The sequence below is a fragment of the Amblyomma mixtum genome, chromosome 2 (assembly GCF_055824585.1).
Source record: "Amblyomma mixtum isolate Tamu chromosome 2, ASM5582458v1, whole genome shotgun sequence".
Taxonomy (NCBI): domain Eukaryota; kingdom Metazoa; phylum Arthropoda; class Arachnida; order Ixodida; family Ixodidae; genus Amblyomma; species Amblyomma mixtum.
The window spans coordinates 68781389-68806096 of NC_143013.1; the positions used below are offsets into that span (position 1 = coordinate 68781389).

A 24708-nucleotide genomic window follows, 5' to 3' on the forward strand; every position below is an offset into this window, starting at 1 on the left:
CGAACGTGTTTTGTTGACGTCACTGTCCTGTTTCAGCAGTGTGATTAGGCCACACAATATACCAAGAAAAGTGCACGCACACACACACACGACAACACGACCCACGTGGACACAAAAACGGGGCTAGCCCCGCAGATTCGACGGCAGTACAGGGCGCGGCCAGCGAAGCAAGAAGAATATTCATTCAGCCATTTTTGCTATGCGATAGCATTTGAGTTCAGCATGTGAAACAGGAAAGAGAAAACGTGGTGGTTGTGGTGGGGGGGGGAGGGGGAGTGCCTTCGAATACGATAAAAGTAGGCATCGCGGCACACACATTAGTTTCTGGGAGAACAAAACTGACAGCGCGGTTCGTAACGAGAGGTTATGCGATAGCTGTAAAGGTATCGACATTTTACATGTTCAGATAGAGACTATGACATACCCGCTTATAGACTCTCCCTCCCTTGCAGTCCGCCGCCGCCTCTCCTGCCTTCCTCCGTGCTCGCCATATTCTCCCTGCTACTTCCATGGTAACCACACTCCAAATGGTCCCCATGGCAACACACCCACTGGTTGTGCCGACGACTACGACACACTACTATACTGCGACGACACGAAAGAAAAAAAAAGAATTCGTGATACTCTCACTACTTGCACATGGGTGACAGGTGCGGGGGTCGTCATTCAGCGCGACTTTCGGGAAAACCGGAAATCGCTTCGCGACAGCGACGACCGTCGCTCCCGCCGCAGCTCATCCGAAGGGCGGTTTCGACCAGCTGTCGCCCGTCGCTGCGATCTCTCTCTGGCGAGTCAACGGGAAGTGCTGCGTGATGGCGGGTCACGCTGATCTGACGGACGGTGGCCAATTTTCCACCGGAAAGGAACCGCTGGCGGCCACTGCTTTGCTCGGTGTTGCCGCAGCATGCGCCCTGTCGGGGCATCGTGCTTAGCGCATATGAATAGTAGCACCCCGTCAATAGCGTACTTGTCCGCGTAGCTATCCGCGATTTGTTTCAATGAAAGCGGAAATAACCGAGCAACTCTACATGCATGCGTCACTCGAAAGCGGTCCCGACGGAAAAGCGCCTGGTCATTTTATACGCTTTGTCTCTCTCTCTCTCCTCCATCTTCCTGCTGCACTCAAAACACGTAACACAGCCTTCGGCGTTATCCTAACGCAAGCGCGGGCGAACACGGCTAAACAGCCTCAACAAGGGAGCGTGAGCGACCTGCCCCGGACCGTCTCACACAGGTCGGTTCCGTTTCCGACGATCAAGCGGCACCTCGCGCACACGGCCGTGGTGGCTACAAAACCGCCGCGGGCTCCCACTACTACACGTGCCTAGTTTCGTGCAGAAGCGGCAAGTGCAGCAGCTGCCAAGTATACAGCGGCTGCAAAGGTGGCCGCAGACGCCCCCGGCCTTATCTGAGGGTCCCCACTCGAGCAACGCCGCTGCCGCTATCAGCCCCGGAAAGAGGGGAGGGGAGGGGGGGGGGATGAGCTCATCCCGCGCGCGCTCTGCAATCGGGACCCTCACGTGAGAGGCCGGTGGAGAGTCCTTTCGCGAGACCCGAGGTGACATCGGAACAAAAACTGCCCCCCCCCCCCCCCCCCCACCCCCCGCCACACACACAAGCGGGGCCCCACCACGCCCGTCGAGAACGACAGCACCACCATCAAACACTGCTGCACGCGGAGAACTTGGGCGGCCAGCGCGAGATAGGGGGCGCCGCAGATAACGGCAAAGGTACAGGAGAGTTGACCTCGCAGCACCGGGAACGGAGGATGAGTGGGTGGACGCGGTTCCCGCCAGCAGGTGACGCGCCGGTTTGCTCAGGTAGCGGCGGGACACGATGGGAGCAACCGCGGCAGGAGCGCGGACATCGGCCTGTGAAACCTCACATGACGCACACGTAGCTACGAATTCTCACAAACAGAAAGTGCTCCGCTATATCGGCCCCGAAAGCTTCTACACTCATGCAGCTTCACGACCCTGAGAGCAACGCGTACAATCCCCTTCAGGCACTAAATATATACAGAGGAAAATTTGCGAACTTCCAGATTTTGATGAAAAGCACGACCAAAAATATGCGGAAAAAAAAGATTACTACCTTCCCTGACGCTTAATCATGCAATTTCGGCAGGGTCTCATGTGTCCACGTCGTGACTCAAAGCTGCTTTCAAGGCCTCAATTATACTTTTGACCGATTGCGGTCACGTGAAGTCATAACGTAAGAAATTTTCACATTTTAGAAAATATAAAGCACTCGTACTGGCTAAACAAACGACAGAGAATGTTTACTACATCTGAATCAGTGCGAAACCACAGATTTATACTAAGTAGAAGGTGACGATGAGCAGCCAGTGCCACTAGACAGAGCAGACGGAAGTTGACGAAGATGACAGAGTACAGAGGGCAAAACGCTTGCCTAGAACACGTTCTGGGTGTGTTTTGGGCTGAACACGCGACATCTAGCCATAACATTTGGTTAAAGATGATCTGGATGTAAGCATGTGCAGTTAAACTCATAGGATTTCATACTCATTTTTTGCCTTCCTGGTCGCAGCGGCTTTGGGAGCTGTAGAACATACAGTTAGGTCGTTCTAGACATGTGTTTTGCCCTCTGTACAATGCACAGCATGAGAGTGTGTTGCATTTTAACACGAGGCGTGTTCGGCTGTGGCGATAGCCTAGTGGTCTCGTGCAGCGTCCTCTGAAGCAGACCTGTTTGAGCCACTGTGGGTTCGACTCCCAGGCTTGAGTATTGATGCGATTTCTTTTTCTACCTCTTTTTCTATGTTCCAGAGGTGCACATTCAGGACACGATTTTGATAGGCTATGAACCTCCGGATTAGTGCTTTCATACTAAAAACACACTCGTACCGGAGCCATGTAAAAGATACCATGAAACACAAAGGTGTCCATTTTATAATTGACAGCCTCTGTTATTTTATTGTGCCTGGCTTGATGTGTTCCCACATACGATTTTCTCAGGTCACAGCACATTTTGCTGCATACTCATTAGAGGACACTACACCCTGTATACACAAATGTGGATGCGATGCCTGATGAGGAAATGAAACTCTTCCTCAATTTTCCACGCACGGTCTACTGTGCCTGGTTTAACAAACACAGAACGCTCTTGACCCCAAAGCATAGTGGTACATCACTGAACGTTTTAATTAGTTACCGACCAATTTTTAGTGTTCGGTGGGACCTGGAAAATAGTGCAAACAATTGAACAGTCCGAAAAATCTGTGAACTTAAAAAAAGAAACCTTCAGCGAAAAGCCTACTTCAAAAATAGAGAAGTTCGCCACTCCCCATCTTCCACTTGCAAGCGATAATATTAGACTATCACTAGGCCAGTTATGTTTTCGTCATGTCCGAACCACCTCTCGTAGCAACACCAAAACAGCGACGCAGCTGCAGGTCATGTCGTGATAAGATGCACACGCCGCGCGAAGAAGTCAATTACTGTAGGCAAAGACCATCCCGAAGACCGAGATACGTAACTTAATGTATGACTAAGCACAAGCTACCGCTTTCCAATGCACCCACCCCCCTCCATCTTCCTTGCACCGAGGGTCACATCGACCAAGCTGTGGCGGATGCAGAGGTGTCCATTTCAATGCCATAACATGCTCTTTGTAGGCTATCTCAATGGTAACGAAGAGGGCGCCATTATCTGAAGTGGCAATAATGAATTACAATAGCTGAACCTATCCAAGCCAGTCCATCCCATTGCCTCAGTTTAAATCCAAGATGGTTCCTTTCACGTCGGTGGAGAACAAGGCAGTTGTGATAGCTTGCGTCTATATTGAGCCGAAAAAAAAAAACGAACTTTTGGTTGAAAGAGCACTGTTGGCGTCTACTTTATTCCGAAAAGTCAAACTTTTGGACTCTGTAGGGATGAAATAGCTGTCGTAACAATGTACACATTCCTATCAGATGCATGACGGTTACTTAGCGAAGTCCGAAATATCGCCCAAGTCCAAATTATTGGAGTAGAAAGAATAGGTCTGCCACTGTACGATAGTGCTATTCCAAGTTGCACATGCATAGCAGAGTGGTTGCTAATTTTTGCAATGGATATTTTCATTACACTAGGTTTACGAAACACAAGAGACAATGGATCTGACTGGCAAATCTTCAAGCTTAACATAAGCAAACACCTTGGAATCGGGAAGCTCACACACTTCCACAGTTCAGCCAAACTTCATGGAATTTATGTACCCCCATCGATTAAGTACTACAAACTACGCACACCTGATGACGAAAGCTAGGCAAAGAAACAGGCACATTTCGTCAATCTTCTTCCGCGAGATGCACATGGGTCCGCAGTCGCCCACATCCAACGTGAAACAAGTGCGTTCCTTGAGTGCAGAACCAATACCCTGATAGCAGAATGTCGGCCAACTGCAGCAATGTCCTTCAGCATCTGAAAACTCCCACTGTCCAAATTTGGACAGCAGTGGACACGAAACTTGACAGAAAAGAAAAGAGCTGACAGCTTACCGACTGCTGCTGCTGCTGCTGTTGTTGTTGCTGCTGTTGATGTTGCTGCTGCTGTTGTTGTTGATGTTGCTGCTGCTGTTGATGCTGTTGCTGTGCCACCGAAAGTCCAGTCGCACCTGATGAAGACATTGAGGAAGAGGACGAAGACGAAGATGTGGGAGCCACAGACGACACGGAAGAAGACAGCGACGACGACGACGACGGCACAGCCGAGGTGGGCGGAAGGGCCGATGAAGAGGAGGACGACGGGGGCGCCGGGTATCCCCCGTAAGATGGCGGGTGCGAGTTGGGCGTGCCCTGCCGCGAGGGGGGCCCATCGGGGCCACCGCCCCGGGACGGCGATGCCGAGCCCTGGGCCTGGGGCGGCGGTGGGGTGGGCCTCTCCTGCTGCTGTGGCGAGGGCGCTGGCGAGGGCGGTGGGCCCCCTACCTGCCCAGGGGGAGGCTGAGGGCCGGTCGGGTAGGGTGACATCTGCAGAGAAGAACCACGGGGCAGAAAAAACAATTAGGACACGTCAGTGGATAGCAGTGCAGTTGGTAGCAAAAGCACCATGTCTGATAGGAAAGCAGTGAGAAATCACAGCAAGTGAGGTCAAAAAAAAAATGATGGCGCACTTTCCTTTTCAATTCTCTGCCAGTCGCAAGATCTTACAGAGTAAACCAGGCCGTATCAGAATAACCTGCGCAGTCCATCCCTTGACATATATCAAGCAAAAGCACCAAAGAAATGCACACCAATAACCATGGCCCTTCCCAACAGCCTGACACAACACGTACAGCCTTGTTCAGGTTACCCCAGTACACACACAGTCCAGGAGATCAGCTTGGAGGTACAGTGACTGTGCCCATCAACTGTATTCTGACACATGCAGACCTGACAATTCTAGCTTCGCCCACTGCATCACCAACAGACCTCCGGGCTACTACACAGAGCAACAAAGCGGAGGAGGATGGAGGCCAACAGGACCTGTGATGAACAGTGGTGGATGCGGCCTCCCACTCCACTGCCACTTCTTCAACAAGGGGACTGGCCCCCACCAACAGCCTCACTAAGACAGACCTCCCTGTCACCTCTAGTTCCTATTGGCTGTTCACTGCAATAGAGACAGGGCCCTTCGCTTTCAAGGAGAGCCAGGTTAGGTTTGAGATGATTCTTTCATCCTGAACAGATCTCTAAAAAAATAAAGTTAAACTACACTTCCGCCCACAAATGCACCTTCAAAAAAGTGCTCCGTCTCCATGTGCAAAGGCAAAAAAACCACATAGACAGTAGCACATTTAAAAATTCTAAACCTCTTTTTAACATTTTGTTATATCCATGGCATGGCTTCATTTCAGGATATATACAGAAAGTAGGCTCTAGATGCAACATTCCAGAACATCAATACTGACCAGAAGGTGTGCCAAGTGCCATTCACACTAATAGAGCCCTGCTCCCATGTTGGACTGTTATGCTGGTTATTTCTGCAGTCGACAGATTAGCGCTGCTTGTGGGGATGGTAACGTATGTGACAAATAACAGCAGATAATCACGCAAAAGAAATTACAGGCTGAACTATGCTACGGATTAGTTAAAAATATTCGACGAGAGCCGTCATTGGCCATAAATTTCACGCAGAGGCGGCTGCTACTTAAGTGCCGACACTTCCTGCACTCTTACTGCTGCACAGGGCTGAGATGGCAGTTCAAGGTTCGGCCCCTGCGGCAAAAAACTGTGGTGTCTCTCTCTTACTGCGAGGGTCCCGCAATAAAACATTAGTTACGGTTAACAAAATTGAGCACTTACAGTGAATTATTTTTTTTAAAAGTGTGCAATTTAGAGACATTTCCGCGCATAACCAGATCTTTAGCTGGATTTGAGTTGAACAAATAGCAACCAATTTTGACCCCATGAATTCAAAATAAAAATAAACAATTCAAATGCTTCTTTCGTCACGATTGTGAGCTTGTAACTTGTAACTATCATACTTCATCTAGTAGTTCGGTCAACTTTGGAGTGCCTCAAGGCTTGGTTTTGGGTCCCCTTCTTTTCTTGATCTCCACTAACGACCTACCCCAGCACATTACTTCTAATAGGTATCTGTTTGCTGATGACTACATTACGCTCCGAGACATCATTAATGACCAGGACGTTAACACACCACAAACTGACCATAAGTCTAGTTCTTATTGCTGCAGACATGCACACGCTTATGTCATTTAACAATGATAAATGAAATGATTTGCATGTATCCTGTACTAGATCACATCCAGCTGTCCACTATCTTAATAATACTATCCATGAGTCGGTAGCACCGTACTGCAGCTACCTTGGAGTACGTATCACATCAGACCAAACATAGTCCCTTGATACTAACCTTATAACGTCCAAGGCTAATCAAATGCTCGGATACCTATGGCCCACTGTTTTCCTCTGCCCTCATATCACTAAGATTGCTTCTCTACAAAACATTAGTCCGCACTAAACTCAGTGCACCTCCTCTGTGCGGAACCCGAGCATTGCTAAGCCAACACACTCAAACTTGTTCCCAAGTGGACTGTGAGTATCTCTATCATGAAACAAACCCCTAGCCCACCGTCCCCTTACCACTATTGTTCTCACCCTCTGCTTTCTCTACAATATATACTTGCATAACACCCATCTGTGCAATGAACTCATCTCTAATCCGTCGTATTGTTCTACCCGCGTTGGCCACCTCCACAAAGTTGGAACTGTTTGTACTGATTGTTGTTCCCCCAGTTCTATTCCATGCATATCACAGGATTGGAACCGCCTTTCCTGACTTCACCATTGAAGACCATCAACTTTTTGGCATGCTAGCACAAAGACTCCTAATCTAAAAAAAAAAAATGAGTGTCTGAAGCCAGCTATACCTGCAGAAATCAAATAAATATGGTCATTATAACTATTATTGCAATCAACAGCCAACCACAGACAGCTTTAATTGTGACAATTTCATTCTGACTGCTAAGATGATAACCATTAATGCAAGAAAAACCAACCACAGCCAGATTTACAGATGACAATTTCATTTTGACTTCCAAGAAAAATAAATTGCATGTGTGTTCATTCATGCATAACTAAGGTGCATTATGATCCCTATATGAATAAACTGCACAAAATTTCTCACATAGAAAAAGACAAAATGAGATGCAAGCAGTAAACACCCTAATGATGGAAATTTCAATTCATACCAATGCCAATTAGAGGCAATTTGTGCTGGTGAACCTGGACATGGTTGCGAAATGTCTTCTCTTCATTTCCTGTGAGTCACAGCCCTTAACAATATTCTTAAGCATGCAAAACATGCAGTATACCTCCTGCCGTTCTCACAAGCAGCTGAACCAAGTGTCACCCAAATCCCTCAAAAATGAGGTTCGCAGCAATGCATCAAAATTAGGAGAAACAAAAATATTAAAAAGTGCCCACGAACGAGCTACTACAGCACCTGGCCACTAGCCAATCAGCGGTCCGTGCCAGCATCTAAAAACCAAGCCCCACAACAAATGGGCTTCAAGATATGTGTCAGGATGGTCTCGGCACTCTTCAGTAGCCGTAGTTTAAGACCGAAAGAGCAACAGTCGGATACACCTCGAGAACGAAGCGGCTCTTCCCCGGCAAATTACCCCCTTCCAGCCAATGCGTCCACTGATTCTCACAAACCTGCTATAGCAAGATACAACTTAAAGAAACTGCAGTTGCTAACACTGGGCCGAGGTCCGCGGCGTCTTGTATTACTTTGCTGGCCAGTCCCAACTGTAAACGAAATCAGCTTTTTAATGTTTGACTGTATCAAACAATCCACGTACCAAAATTCTAGAGCTCATAATTTTTTTTCTTGCGACAAGCTTCTTGTTTAGGTAACAAGAAACGTTTAAGCAGCGGACTACTCTTTCGTCGCGGAGGAATTCTGTGCGCAGAGGCTGAATGTGGGCGGAGCTTCACTGCAGACTTAAAGGTGCAGTGAAGAGGAATCTGAACTCGTCTTTTTGCCGCGCAAACTCAATCTACACGTTGCGAGCATTCTTAGAAACTGTGACTTATTGCCCTGTGTGGCAATTTCCCTAATTAAATCGGATTAACGTCGACTCCCGCCTATATTTTTTTTAATTCTCCCCGTATGGTAGGCGGAGTCGACCAACGCGTGGAGTGCCTTTCACCCAGTCCCGTGGTGGCTTGCCGCTCTGCCATCGGCGGAGTAATACGTAGTAGTCCGTAGTGGCAAATAGTCCGCGCATATTTTTATTTCTGCGGGCTTATTTTGCGGCTATATCATCTGCGAATGAAACTATTTATTCACGGAAACCTAAAAAACAAAATAAAGCGAAAGCAAAGCCTCGACGGAGCTGGCTGAAAGGCACTCCACGCGTTGGTCGACTCCACCCACCGTACGGAGAGAATTCAAAAAGTAAAGGCAGGAGCCGGATATTAATCCGATTTAATTAGGGAAATCGACCACACAGGGCAATAAGTCGAGGTTTCTAAGAATGCTCCGAACGTGTAGATCGAGTTCCCGCGGCAAAAAGACGAGTTCAGATTCCTCTTCACTGCAGACTTAAGTTGTATCCGACTATAGCCAGACAGAGAGTGCAGGGAGTGGCAGATGAAAGGTGACAGTCCCCTCGGTGTAATGCCACTCTGGCAGGTTCATGAGAATCGGTCGACGCCATTGGCTGGAAGTGTCCTTTGTCGGGGAAAAGCAGCTTCGCTCTTGTATCAGACTGCACAGGGAAGAGGAAACCCACCTGCTGCTGCGGGTACCCCTGTGGCCTGGGCTGTCCCGGGTAGGGCTGCCTCTGTCCCGGGTACTGCGTGTACTGCCCGGGGCCCATGTAGGGCCGCTTGGCCGCGGGGCCCCCGGCGCTGGCGGCAGCGCTGACAGCGGCGGCGCCCGCGGTCACGGCGCTGCCCCCGCCGCCGCCGCCGCCCCCTCCACCGGGGTCGTGCATGCTGCCGCCCACCTGCGAGGAGGCCAAAGGAAAAGAACGGGGAACCACAGTGAGCGCCAGCACAGGGGTCCAACCTTCGTGCACTTCAGTACGTCACCGTCACTGCAACAGACCAACGTCGACACAACCCAATGCCCCTACAGGCAGCTCCAATATGAAAGGGAACCGCTAGTTCGCCCGCAAGAACGAAATTCCGTTATTTCTGATTCTGCACTGCAGTTGGAAATGCTTCGCGGACGTCATATCCGTACAGAGGAAAGCTTTTGTGAACAATGGGAAATGGTGTGCTTCGCACTACTATGCTATTCACATGGAGCTGCTGCCTGTATTACCTGTACCAGTGTGTCTGTTCGCCTTCAGTTACGAAGTACCTCCATAATTTAAATCACCGAAATATCACATCAAACAAAATGTTAAGATATCGCATCACAAGTTCTGGCGACACCTGCTATGCGTCAGCCGGCACCAAAACATGGATGCAGTCATATCTTACACAGACGCCTGTCTCACGGAAACCGCGGGCTCCACAGCCGCCTTCTTCCTCCACCCTTCCCTCTCTACAACCAGCACTCACACAACCGGTCCATACACCTCCCCACCCTCCACGCTCGCCCTAGAAATACACGGGATCGCCGATGCCATCACACACTTTGCCACCCTACCCCCCGCCCCCCAATAAGTTGCCTATAGACTCGGAGGCAGCTCTGCGTGCCTTCCATGAAAGAGCCCTCCCTTTCCCTACTCGATCGGCCTTAGATACCGCCCTCTTAGCATTAAGCCCACGACCGGTGACCCTTCGGTGGATCCCTGGTCACATGGGCATCCCCGGCAATGAGCTGGCTCACCAGCTTGCCTGCGAAACTATACACCGGGCGCCGGGGATCCCATGGACGAGCCCACCGACGGAGCAGGCGGTCAGGGCTTACAAACGTACTGTCGACGAATACTACGCGCAGCAAAAATTGGATTTAGCTGATTTACCACCACCGCACCCATCCTTATCGATCCGTGAAGCTCGCATTCTTCGCCGAGTAGTTTAATCTCCTACATACACCAGCCAAACTTTACCTATACCGGTACACTTCCACACCTCAGTGCCCAAACTGTCCACACACATATGCAGACATAGAACACTGCCTTACGCAGTGCCACGCAGCCTTCCAGTCCCCCGCCTATCCTTTCCCCCCACCCCCACCGTCGCCCATCTGGCTCGCCTCCCTGGATCTGAGACTGCAACGTGCCCTCGTCGCCTTGGCCCAGGATGTACTGAACGCCTAATAGAAAGGATGTTCCAATAAAAGTGTCACACCACCACCACCACCACTTACTTGAATCCTCGGAAGAGACAAAATGGTACTGAGTTCCCCTTGGCGTCGGAAACTCGGACGTTTATCAGATGACCCCCAACAGCGGACGGCTCTTGTAACTAATTCAACCGCGTCACTTGTAAATAATGACACGCCGATGACACTACAGTGCTCGGGAACTCCCCCCCCCCACACACACACACACACACACACCACACGTTAACTGTTAGAGCTCATATATATATATATATATATATATATATATATATATATATATATATATATATATATATATATATATATGACAGAAGCCAACAAACAGCCACAGAAACCAAGGGGCACAGGGGTTTTTATTATTTATTTATTTTGTGGTGCTGATCAATTTAGAATATTACTAAATATGTTATCGCTTTAGGCTAATTGATTAGAAAAGCAGAAGAAATATATAATATGAGAGAAGCAGAGAAACCAACGGACACAGGGGATTTTTAATTAATTTATTTATTTAGTGCTGTTGTTTGATTTTAGAATATTACTAAATATGTTGCCGCTCAAAGCTACTTGATTAGAAAAGCAGAAGAAAAAACAACCCCATGCCGCCGGTGGGATCCGAACCCACGACCTCCGAATTACGCGTCCGGTGCTCTACCGATGAGCTACGGCGACGGCTGTCCAATCTTCTGCTTTCGGGGGTATTTATGTTTACAAGTATCCTAACCTTGAGAGTGTTCATCAGTGCCACCCACGTTCTTAAGCGGCGGACGTAGCACGTCCTGAGGTACCGCTGATGTGACGTTACACACACACACACACACACACACACACACACACACACACACACACACACACACACACACACACACACACACACACACACACACACACACACACACACACACACACGCACGCACACACACGCACACACGCACACACAAGCAGGAGCTCAAAGGCTCGAAACGACAAAACTGACATGCCCGCAGATAAAAATTGTCTTCCCTTTTCCCTTTAGCTGTCCCAATACTAGGCGCAGCCGCGAGAGGGTGGTACGACGCAGTTCACACGAAGGTTGTGTGGTATACGTTACTTTAGCTCCTGACTGTGCGTGATGAATTAACCGCTACTTTCTGTTTTTCCCTCCCGTGTTTGCTGAGCCTAGCAAGCTGAATGTCTCGCCGCTACACGACCCGGTAAGTTGTAACTGGTGCGGGGTTAACGTCTCGAAGCGACACATGGCTACGAGGGACGCCGTAGTGGAGGTCTGCCGATTAATTTCCGTCACCTGGGATTCTTTCATGTGCGCCGACATCTTTTTGTATTTTTGCCTCCAACCAAACACGACCGCTTGAATGACACCCGAGGGCATAAACGCAAGAGGCCGACTGAGCTGTGCTGCGAAAACAAACCACGGCCTGGCTCTCAACTCCGACAAAGGAAGCATAAAATGAACGCTAATTTCCGTGCAGCGAAATAGCGAGGTATAGAGCAACGACAGGAGAGGTCAGGTCACGGATCGCCTCAGCCGACTGATCCATCCATGAAGCGTGCGAACGAACATACAAAAGCGACAGAGAAAGCAACGCCGGGGAAAGGGGGGGGGGGGGGGGGGCGGTGACGACGACCTAAAGAGTGACGCAACAGCTGATAACCACCACGACAATTGCGCAACACAGGCGGGGCCGCGAAAGTGAACGCAATTACGTACAAGACGAGAGGCGGGGGGGGGGGGGGGGGGGGGAGGAGCACCGGAAAAATAATAAAGACAGGAAAGACGAAAGACAGGTTGCCACGAGTGAGTAATGATAGGCGCGAGGCAACAATAATAAGCATGGCATCAAAAGAGGGGGAAAAAAACGGGGGAAGCCCGCCGCCCGACGACTAACAAAAGAAGGCAAAAAAGAAATGCACAAAAACAGAGAGAGGGAAGCGCGCGACACACTCATCGCTAAGAAACGCGGAAGCAAGCCTGCCGCCACTGAGAGGGAAGCCAGCGAGGCAACAATAAAAGCGCGATGAATGAACGAACGTAAACCGAAGGGAGGCGACAATAAACGGCGAGGAGGGGCGGCGATAAAGCGTCGAAAGAGAAAACGAGACGACGCACAGACGAACAAGAATAATCATCCTCCTTAGAGGAGCGACGAATAAAAGAGGATGAAAAAGAAAAGAAAGGCAGAAAGGAATAAAGAAAGAAAAGCCAGTGGCGGGGCACGAAAGACGGCATGGAGAAGAAGCGAGGCAAAAGAGAAGAAAAAAAAATGCTGGAAAGGCGAACGGCCGACCTTGAGGGGGAGGAGGGCAAGGCAGCCCGCGCGCGCGGAAAAGCCAAGTAAAAAAAGAAAAGAAGAAAAAGGCGCGCTCTCAGTCAGCAGTACGGAAGCGGGCGCCGCTGCTGCCGAAGACGAAACAAAACAAGAGAACGCGAAACCGTCGCGGCCGCCGCCAGAACAGACAGAGAACGCGCGCGCGCGCGCGCTCCTCACATAACGGACTGCCTTTCGAAAGTAACCCGCCGCCGCTTCCACTTCCTCCTTCTGCTCATCCCCCTCCGACACCTTCCCGGCCAGCCTTGCTACACACGCGGACACCTTGCACGACGAAGGCGACGGCGGCGCGCACGATCGCCCAGTGTGGCTGCGCAACGCGCGCTTTTAGAAAGAAAGGCGAGATGACGTAATATCGACGACAAAAAAAAAAAAAAACGAAGAAATCACGAAACGACAAGACATCGAAAAATCAGGTGCGGCAGGATGGGGTGTTACGGGGAAAACGGGAGAGCGAGCGTCGACAAACACGACGACGCCAAGGGGTTGCGCGACAAACAACGCCGGGAGACGTGAACAAACGTCGAAAGGCGTCGCCACACTCGGGGAGAGAGAGACCCTCGACTTTTCTGCTAGCCGGTGTGAAAAAAAAAAAAAGAAAGAAAGAAAACGAAATGTTTACCGTAGAGATAAGAAGTCCGGGAGTGCAATGGTCGATTCGAGCGTGAACGAAATACCGAAGAGTCGCCAAACGGCTGACGAGAAGGAGGCAAGGCCGCCTCGCCTCGCTGAGAGAAAGAGAAAAAAAAATACGAGACGACGAAGAAGGCCGGGCGATACAGAAAAGCAGTAGACAAGAAGGAAGAGAACACTGCGACGAAGGCGACGAGACCTAAACAACGAAGTCCATCGGCAAACCAGAGAAGAGGGGCACGGGCGCTGCTTCCAAGTCGGTCCCCATAAACGAAAAAGCAAGAAGCCATTCAGGGCCGCGCGCATACGCACATCGCACGGCAGGCACGCCCACCGGTTCATTCAGTCCGAAACGAGCGTAGTACGGGCGCGAGTGGCAAGAGAAGAAAATAAAAAAAGAAAAGAACACCGACACGAGTGAGCCGAAAGAGAAAGCAAGCACAAAGAAAGAGAGAAGGAGAAACAAACCACGGGAAAAGGAGGTGGCTCTCGCGGTCGGAGGAGGAGGCCGAGGGAGGAAAAGAGGTCTTAACGAAACAGAAAAAAAAAAAAACGGGGCAGCGCATAAGTGGGCAGAAAGACGTAATGCGGGGAGCACATGGGGAAGAAGACGAGCGAACGCCGAAGCCGGCAGCTACTAAATATAGAAAGCAGGGGATGCCGTACAGAGATGCGAAAGGACCACACGCACAACAAAAGAAAAAAAAAAAGAAAGACAGCGAGACGGAGGGTAAAAATAAATGCCTCGCGAGCGAGCAAGTCAGATTCGATCGTCGAAACATTCTTGATGCCTCGTCCTCTCAAGGCCGGCGAACCCCCGCACTTATTTGCCTTCGCCGCTGCCTTTTTTTTTTTTTATGCATTCCCATTTCCCCCTTTTCTTTCGAGGGCCCCTTTTCGCAATGCCGGTGTTGCTTTCTTCCGGGTTTAGTGCTCCGCTTTTAACTCGGCCGGGCCACCCCTTGCTTCGCGAGGGCACTCATTTGTCTAACGAAAGCGCAGCGCAAGTCTCCAGTGACGCAAAAGACGAAGGCGTTAACTACCACGGGCGACGCTTCACGCAACCATCGGAGGAGGCAACGCGCGATTCGTCGCGAGCGTCGCCGCTCCAAAAGAGGCGCGAGGTAAGGGAAAACGAAACCGCCAAAGCAATCTCAATGAAAAAATAAACAGGGTAACGTCGACAACAGGCGCGACGTTCGGACACGAGCCTGGGCAGCGTAAAACCAAGCGCAGCCGTTATCGTAATCTCGGAACGTCGAAGCAGCAAGCAGTGCAAATCATCATCATCATCAGCCTGACTACATCCACTGCAGGGCAAAGGCCTCTCCCATGACTCTCCAATTAACCCTGTCCTTTGTCAGTTGCTGCCACTGTATCCCCGCAAATTTCTTAATCTCATCCGCCCACCTAACTTTCTGCCGTCCCCTGCTACGTTTGCCTTCTCTTGGAATTCACTCCGTTAACCTTAAGGACCAGCGGTTATCTTGCCTTCGCATTACATGCCCTGCCCAAGCCCATTTCTTCCTCTTGATTTCAACTAAGATGTCATTAACCCGCGTTTGTTGCCTCACCCACTCCGCCCTCTTCCGATCTCTTAGCGTTACACCTATCATTTTCCTTTCCATAGCTCGCTGCGTTGTTCTTAACTTAAGCTGAACCCTCTTTGTTAGCCTCCACATTTCTGCCCCATAGGTGACTACCGGTGAAACCTTGCACATAGTTTCATTTAAAGTTTCTCCACCGCCACCTTCAGGCTGCGGTAGTACGCACCATTGCGAACAGTACCAATACTGCACTCGGGTTGAACGACCCGACCAAACAGCACCGAGGATAATACATCTCTTCCATTGGTTAGGGTGGGCGAAAAAAAAAAAGAAAACCAAGCCGCCTTAGAATCAATACTAACGAAACTACACATAACCCACAAAGAGCAACCGAACAGAGGAATGAGATTCCCCAAGAAGTCAGGGCTGGCATCAAGGTGGCCGCAATACTGACGAACGTGCACCCGGAGCGTAATATTGGCCGCAGACCGGCAAGAACCGTCGTTCGACGATACACAAAGGATGAAAAACCAAACGCGCTGTACGCGAACGCAGCAGGTCCCGTAAATGGGCGCGTGACTACAGCGGTCGTGACCTCGAATGGAGACCCAGTCAAATGCGCCTCGATCAAAACCACGGATCCGAGTTATGCGGAAGAAGCCGTGACAGCTGTCGCCATAACCACAAACCCAACAGCAACGACCCTCGCGGACTCGCAAAGCGCCTGCCGTAGTCTCCGACGGGGACGGCTCACGAAACAGCACTAAACCTCATGACCAAACTACCACCAATCCTTGCCACCGTCACCTGATTGGGGGGAGGTCATCACGACGCACATAGGCATACCCGAGCATTTCTCAACCGGGCCAACCCTTACCCGGTCGTAGCCCCCACAGTGAACAATACGGAGAGGCATTCGGACGGTATTGAGGTTAGCACACTGCCATACGGGGAACAAATGGCCTTACACAGAGAGAGGCCACAAGAATCTACCGGACACATCACAAAACACTGACTAAAGCTTAGGAACATACGTTTCGGCGCACACAAACGGACACACTCCCTTCCCCACAAAATTACATTAGTGGTACCCTACGTCACATAGCCCTGAGTGTACGCACTGCTACCGAATTTCAGATATATAACTGTTGAACCTCATTATAACGACGTTGAAGAGGCCCGGTGATTACTTCCTTATATCCGTAGCTTCGTTATAGCCCATGTTGCCCGAGCTTCCAAGGGGAACCGTCATTCTTTCGTTATATCCGTCATTTCGTTATAGACCGTTTCGTTATAAAGAGGTTCGACTGCACCACATGATATGGGAATGCCAGAACACACCCCAGGCAGATCCCAACCCCAAGCCCTTAGACAGCAATGGGAGGTCACTCTGCTCAGCGACGACTGGCGAGCAGGACTGAAGTTGGGCTGAAGGCCAATGGACTGCCGGACTAGGTCCACCCACCCTGGCTCTATAATAGCATATTGGAAACCAACAGAGTTTTATCCATCCGTCCATACGAAAGTGTTCACTGCACGTAACATACACGAATTAAGAACTACTCAGCGGCAGTTCGTACTACCAATATGGTCGAACTTTATGTGGCCTGCCGAACAGGCCCCAGCACCGTTCACACGGCACCTTTCCCAGGAGAGCAAGCGACCGTCACGTCCAGGAAATATACTGCCGATACCGATCGCCTTCATACTGCCGCCGGCTGCGCGCCTCACTAGACACTTTTAGTTGCTGTGTACGTAGCGACAATGCGTACGCAACGCTCACTACGTTCCGTACGCTGTAAAGGACACCCCCGTCACACTTATAGTTGGCCGTACCGCCGCAGAGCAGTGCGTAGCGCGTTGTGTTGTGTCGCCATCTAGTGAAAAACACTGAAAGCGCTGTAGCGCTCGGCTCAACATTTTTCAGTTTCTGACAATATGAATAGTATATTACTGTTTTTAATGGAGGAAAAAATGTATAATGTTTAATGAAGTGCAAAAGTAGGCACATGGCTGAAAAAAATTATTCGACAGGTGCGGTTGCTATGACGATAAACGTACACAACGTTAGTTAGGCTTAAAAGGTCAAAAATCGGCTCATTATCTGAAAAACAAGTGGCATTTGTCCCTAATATTTTGGCGTGTGGGTGAGAGTAGACAAAATAAAAGCTAACAGCACAGTTTAGAGCGAGCCATCGCATTGAAGAAAGCAGCGGCGAAGTGAAATCGGTCCGAAGCGGGCGAGATGGTCGCCGCCATGTTCTCTACGCAGCACGTAGCGTCCCGCGTTGCGTACGCTACGTTATGCTTTACAGCGGGCGGGCGTACGCAACGCGCGGCTAGATACGCAGTGATGTGATTGGCTGAAGCCATTTTGGAGCAGCCAAAAGGGAATTTTGGAGCAGGGAAAGAAGCTTTTGGAGCAGCTCAAGGCTCATTGCCAAGTGAAAAAATTGACTTTGTGAGAAGTAAAATAGTAAAATAAGGAGGAAACCTTTGGGAACAAAAAGGTGCTGTTCAATAGGATGTTACGGGCATTTCGATGCGAGCAAAATGCAAAAACACCCGTGTACTCAGATTTAGGTGCATATTAAAGAACCCCTGGTGGTCCATTTCTGGAGTCCCCCACTACGGCGTGCCTCAATCAGATCGTGGTTTTGGCAATAATTTAATTAAATTAGAGGCAATTGTGAAACATCATATGTTGGCCCAAATAACTAATTTTAGAACTTCAGTGTCATGTAATCTTTTATGCGACCAAGTATAGATCAGCCCTGTGTTATAGCCGCCAAGCCCCTATAGGACAGCAGTTATAAATGGACAAGGAATTCACTGGAACTTTTATTTAAAAATGACTAGAATACGCGTTTGAATGTGAAAATATGCGTTTGGCGCAGCTTTGGCGCAGAATAACAAAAATGTAGCAGGATGTAGCAGGTTTTGCCTTTTGGCGCACATCGGCGCAATTGGCGCAGCTATCACATCACAAGATACGTTGCGTTCTGCGCATGCGCATTCGTTACCCGCGGTGTCGTTGCGTACGCAAGCTCACTGCGTACGTCCAACTAAAAGTGTCTACTATCAAGCACCGCGAAGGGTAACTCCTGCAGCCCGCCCGCGGTACAACCGCTCGCAACCGAGTCAGCCGTCCCTCCCCGTCCGAACACACAAGCGAACACGACCTCGGGTCGAAGCGCAGTCGCGACACGCGCAAAAAACAGGCACACCTCGTAAAGCTGCGGCGGCCGCTTTTCGATGGAGGCGAAACGCGAGGACGCACGCACGCTGTGCGCAACCCCAGGTGGTCGGAATCAATCCGGAGCCGTGCCCTACTACTCCGGCGTTCCGTGTCTCTTTGGAACGTCAACCGCACCGCATGATACAATCGCCCGGTCAATGTGTGCTTCTCGTACTACACTGATACCGCCATTCCCGCAGGGGACTTTCTTCGAGATGAGAAGCACTCGCAGGGCACGCAACACCGACACCCACTCTTTATTCCGCTAATTACCGCCGCTAACGCCCGTCTCACTCCAGCGCACGGCACTGCACGCCGCTCCGGCGCTTTTCAGTCGATTCGCTGATCTACTTCACCTGCTTCCAGTGGAGAACAGGTGCGTTGTGAACGCACTGCGCACCGCGAGTGAAAATAGGTTCAAAACGCCTTATAAAATTAGTAACTTTGTAAATGGGTTATACGCGCGATAGCAGCTTTCCGCCCCTCGCTTCGCACTGAGTTCCTATCGTCTCTATAATAAAACTGATCATAAAGTTTGGCATACACTGATACTTAGAAACTGTTGAAGAAAACAGGCGAGGCTACACAGAGGGGCGGACAATCGTATAGCGAGAGGAAATGGGGAAAAAAAACCACGAATTACAAGGAAAGCTTAGACGGGAATGGCCAAACCCTTCCCCACATCGCCAGCATACGCGTGCAGACACAACACAGGGGGGGCCCCGCCAAGTGAGACGCGGCGGCGAGCCAAGCGAAACGCATCCTGCCGCCGCTTTATAACGCGCCAGTCAATCGGCCAAGGTCGCGTCCAAGGTCGTCGTCGCCGGCGCTGCCAGAACCGACAGCCGGTGTCGTCGCACCCCCGGCAGCAGTGATATCACTCGCAGCCCGGCTTTCTTCTCTTCTCTCTTCCTTTTTCTTTTTTTTTGCACCTCCGTCGCGCACAGGCCGTTCCCTCTTCCACCCTTCCCTGTGGGAGAGCGCAAAGCTCGTCTCGCTCCACTCCGCCCAGTCACGCGGAAGTCGGCACCGTCATCAGCAGCGGGCAGGGGCGCCGGCGCGACGAACACAATAGACCGGCAAGCCGGCGTGACGACGGCCACCACTGAATAGGTCAACGGCACGCCTCCCCCCTTTTTATTATTCGCGCTTTTCTCGCTCCCTTCATTCCTTTCTCTCCCTTCCTCAGCACGGCGCCACCGTCGGCTTCCTCGGACCGGGATACTGAGCTGTTTACACATGGAGCCCCGCGGGAGTGAGTAACCCTTCTCGCTCGCCGGGCTGCGCTCGACGATGCATCCGTTTAGCGGAGCAATCTTTTCACTGCGGCGCTTCTTTCTCTCTTCCTTCTTTTCATCCCCCCTTCACCCGCCGCGGTGGCGCAATGGTTAGCGCGCTCGGCTACTGATCAGAAGTACCCGGGTTCGAACCCGGCCCAGGTGGAAAGCTAGTTGTAGTTTCACAGGGAAAAAAAGGGTGGGGTGGGGTGGGGGGGGGGGGGGGGGGTATTTGGGATCGACATAGCTGATCGAAAGCCTTGCTTCGTGACATCCTCATTGACTCGCTCGAGGGCCCAAAATTTGACAGCCAGGTCTTCAAAAAAATTAATGGCGCGGCTGAGGTGTCCGTCCGCCGAGAAGTTAGAACGTTATCGCACCTTTACATTCTGGAGCGAGTACGGTGGAGCGAGCCAACAAGGTCGCCGTAAGCCACGGGCTGACGGCCATCTAGCGCGACCAAGACCTCGCATTAAACCAATTTCTGCCCGTGAATAAATGTTTTCCAATGTAAAAATCTCATCACTGCGTAGACTATGTAGGCGAAATGCGAGGATCCCGTGTGCTGAACGATGTCTGCGCACGTTAACCCTCTGTGGGACAATGGGACACGTAAGTCCAACTTTGTTACCCCAAACTAAAGGACTCGCTAGTGGCAGTGGGACGAAGCAGTCCCAATTATGCAGTTTCTGTTTTATGGGGGTGTAACGTCCCAAAGCGACTCAGGCTATGAGGGACGCCGTAGTGGAGGGCTCCGGACCACCTGGGGTTCTTTTAACGTGCACTGACATCGCGCAGTGCATGAGCCACTAGAATTTCGCCTCCATCGAAATTCGACCGCCTCGGCCGGGATCGAACCCGCATCTTTCGGGTCAGCCGCCAAGCACCATAAACACTGAGCCACCGCGGCGGCGGTTCCACTGTGCTCCCACCTATCTTGAAGGTTTCAATGACTTGGTAAATGGTTTCAGCCGTGTCCACTAGGTGAGGTAGCGAGTCGAGACCTTGAAGCTTCGTTCTTTTTTCGGGCGCGTTGCATGTTTTGAAGCGATAGCTTCACTACGCCATGTAAAGCGAAGGTCACCCGGCCAAGCCGAAGCCGCTACTGCGCATGCGCCGCGAGTGACGTCACAGGTGCTCCGCCGCCGCCGCCGACTCCGCTGCCTCGCTGCGCGCGTCGCGCATGCGTAGTAGCTGCAGATGCCGCTGCCTAGCTTCGCGCGTCGCGCATGCGTAGTAGCTACAGATGCGCGTCATTGCTCTACAGAGGGTGCGAAGCGCTCGTTCTTCAGATGAACGATGGGTGAAGAAGCGGAAAATCCGAGTGTATACTGCGACTGACATCAACGGCGACTGCGGGAAGCCACGTCGACGGAAACAAAGAGCTTCACCATGTGTATGAAGCTATCGCGTACACGCTAGGTTTAACCGGAGCTAAACCACCAGCAAAATTTTTGGCAATGTTCAATCTGGCAAAAAGTGAGCGCTTCCTTTTTTTTCTGCACAGAGGGGAACAACTCTAGATCACAACGTGCACTTGTTCCGAAGATTTGAAGTGACAAGTTATAAGAGGAAAACACCTTTTTTTTACCATGCCGAAAACAACTGGCCATTTGATAACTTAATATCGAGTGGTCTCAAACATCATAAAGAGAGTCTGTTCTTGAGCGCAAAATCAACAGAGAAACAACCAGAACCGACAACAACAACAAGCCCTTCCGAATGAACATAGAGGGTAAAAAAGCGGCAAAAAATAGCAGGCGTCTCGGGTGGTGCGTGTTCGGCTCATCGGCAAAGAACACAACCCTCTGAAAGTCGAACAAACGCGTAGACGCCGTTGGTGTTCCACGACGGGAGAAGCAATGCAAGTGTCAGCATTCGCATTTCTTACAAGCCAAGCGGACCCAACGCGCCAGCACACTTAACGCTCCTGCTCAGCGATCATGAGGCGCCCCGCATCACTCTCTCTCCGCGGTTCACGCGGTGAGTCGGGGAGGGGGGTCTGCCTTCGAGCCACGCTGACTGGGGACCGGCTGCGCATTCATTCTGAAGCCTGTCAAAACACAGACCCCGCGGCCCGAGACACTCGACGTTCCGGCACATGAACTACGCGTTCACGAGGCGCGCCCGTGCCCGCATCCGGACTCTAAACCTAAACTCCCAAAGCCTCGGCATCCCACGGGGCAACGAGCGAGAACTTCCGAGAAGAACATGATCCGCCGACAGGCGCGCTGATATGTTTTGCCGTACTAGTAGCGTGTCCCACCAGGCATCGGGTCCAGTAGCACCGCCGCAGTGCCGAAGGAGGAAGGGACGTGGGCCGGAGACGGGGAGTAGGGGAAATGAAGGAAAAACTGTATTTACATTTTTACATGGTTATTTACAAAAATGACAAACAAGGTAAAAACTGAGAAGTCTCAGGGAAACGTGGAGCGTATCGCTCAGGGAGTCGCTCCGGGAATCGCTTGTCGATGAACGGCTCGAGCGCTTTAAATAGACCCTCCCGAGATCTTCGCGCCTTTTTCAACCAATCGTAGGGACTTCTTCCGGGTGCTCCTAGGTCGTTCACCGCTTCGTCGTCTTCCTCGGCTGAGGCCCCTGAATAGTCGGAAGTGGCCCGTCAGGCCAGGTGGATTTCATATCTTGTCTCGAGGAAACAAGATGGGCGAACACCTGCCGCGTCGTCACCTCGCTTCATCCGCTGAGGCCCGTGGATACTTGGAAGTGTCCAGAAGAGCGTGTTGACGGGTTAGTCGTTTCCGGCCAGGTGGATTCCATATCTTTGTTCCAAGGAAATTCCCCAAAGGCGAACACCTGCCGCGGCGTCACCCCGCGGTTGACAAAAGAGCTAGGACCGGTTGAATGGCAGGCGCTTGGCAGACGCTCGTCTCCACAGGTAGCAGCTGGCGTTGAGACATGTCACCTTGACAGATGCACACAATGTCGCAAGGTCAATACTTGGGTGCCTTGGGTGACGTTTAAGGGCAACTCCGGAAGACGCGTCGTGGCAGTTAGGCAGAAGTGGTGGTACCAGGAATCCAGGAGTTGAATACCTCCCTCGTGTTCGTTTCCACCTGTCATGAGGTTGCATGGGAGCACGTGCTTCATGAAGACCACTTTCGCAGAACGACGCACTGCCTCTGGGCATGGCCTAAGTGGACACAGGTGTGACGGGAACACACAAAGAGAGTTAGGGGGGGGGGGGGGGGGGGTAGAAACACAACAGCGCTGAGAACAACAAGCTTCGAGCGAGGCCCAGGAGATGAACGAACGAGAGACGACGACGGAACGAGACGCGTCGGCACGGTCCTCTGACGCTCCGCAGATCCTCTGAACCTCCTTGAATCTTAATAATTCAATTTGTTTTATTCGTGTGTTCGGCTAAGTTCTAATAAACCAGTTTGTTTCTAATGAATCCGGCCACTTGACCGCTAACACAAGCAAGTCCAACATCAAGCGAACAAGTGTGAACGAGTTCATGAAATGGTAAGAAGAAACTCAGTGAAAAAAACCCATGTAGGTCAAATGGGACAAATATGTCCCACTTTTCTCCGCTTAACTATTCGTACTAAAACTGTGAAATTTTTTGATAACCGTTTTTGTGCAAATCATACCTGCTCGTGCAATGAAAATTTTTTCATCAATTTTACAAAAAAATATATGCTGTCCTACAAAGGGTTAAAGGTCTCGAGGTGGTCGAAATTAACCCGGAGCCCTCCATTATGGAGCCTCTCCTTTCCCTTCCTACACTTCTTCAGCCGTTCCATCAGGGCGTGATTGAAGCGTGCACCGAATGTGAAATAGTTACTGTACGTTTACTTTCCAACTACTGCCTTTCGGAAGGAGCTTTCGGACTGCCGGTCCGAAGGTGCGTCAACTTCGGGCGCGACGGACTCTTCTCTGGTGGTGAATTCTGACGTTTAACGTCCCGAAGCGTCCCCCCACTACGAAGGACGCCGTAGCGGAGAGATGCGAATTAATTTAAAGCCATCGAGGTTCTTTACGTGCGCTGACATCCCTCGGCACACTGGCGTTTGTTTACATGGTACGGTACGACATGCCATACGAGTTCCAAGGCCCAGATACTGGTTTGCGCGTGGGTTGCGAGAGGCCGCAGTGGGAGGACTAGCTAGCTCCGGGGGGATAGCGGCGTGCGCGGACGAAGACGAGACGATCGCGCAGAACGGCACCCATACAACTGCGGCTGTAAAACCACCTCGTGGGTGATAAAACTGCCAAAACAGTGACCACTCACAGTGAGAAGGGTCGGTTCATTCACCTCCCTTTCGCTTTTGCACTGGGTCAACACCTTCGCAAAGTGATACGGAAGTTGACGCTTTAAAGCGACAATCGTCGTTCGCACACTCGAGGCAGGCAGGGGCTCGTCGCCGCAATCTCCGACCGCGTGTACAAACAACCGGCCGCGGCCTCGTCCACTTGACCTCGCCGGCACGCGACTGCAGCAGACGCAAGGCGCACACACACAACGTTCGCGTGCCGCCTCGGCCAAGTGCAACGCGGGCGTGAAACGAAAGAGATAAGAAGCAGCGAACAAGGGCGCGGAATTACGGCGTTATCGCGGGCCCATTCAACAACGCCAGAAGTGGTACGAAATGTGAAGGCGACGAGGCGAAATAGTGCGTGATCCGTACGCAGTGCCACTTCCGGCTGTTCACACGGCGGCCACCAACGCACGTTTGCGCGATAGGTCGACAACCACCGGAGAAAAACCGTCGGTCTGAAACCAAGGTCACTAACTGAAGAACTGTGCTGGGGATGCGGGCTCCTGTGCATACTTAGCCCTCGGCAATGGGATGCGAGTCCCAGGGGTGTATATGGAAGAACCTCTCTACTGATTTAGAGTCCCAGCTACTACAGCTCGGCTCCCATGTCGCGCGGCGACGCGAACATTATACTGAACGTCGTACGTCATTC

General features: G+C 51.1%; 1 protein-coding gene across 3 annotated transcripts in view; it reads right to left on the reverse strand.

Annotated features, from left to right (window-relative positions):
• The window catches only part of LOC149359652 (trithorax group protein osa-like), a 168749-nt gene that overhangs the window by 94019 nt on the left and 50022 nt on the right, over positions 1 to 24708 (reverse strand). For all 3 annotated transcript variants that reach the window (XM_089571794.1, XM_089571795.1, XM_089571797.1), the window contains exons 2-3: positions 9247 to 9462; positions 4502 to 4972 (exon numbers count right to left, since the gene is read on the reverse strand). In XM_089571794.1, coding sequence (XP_089427920.1) covers positions 4502 to 4972; positions 9247 to 9462 — 687 coding nt within the window. The remainder of the gene's footprint in view (positions 1 to 4501; positions 4973 to 9246; positions 9463 to 24708) is intronic.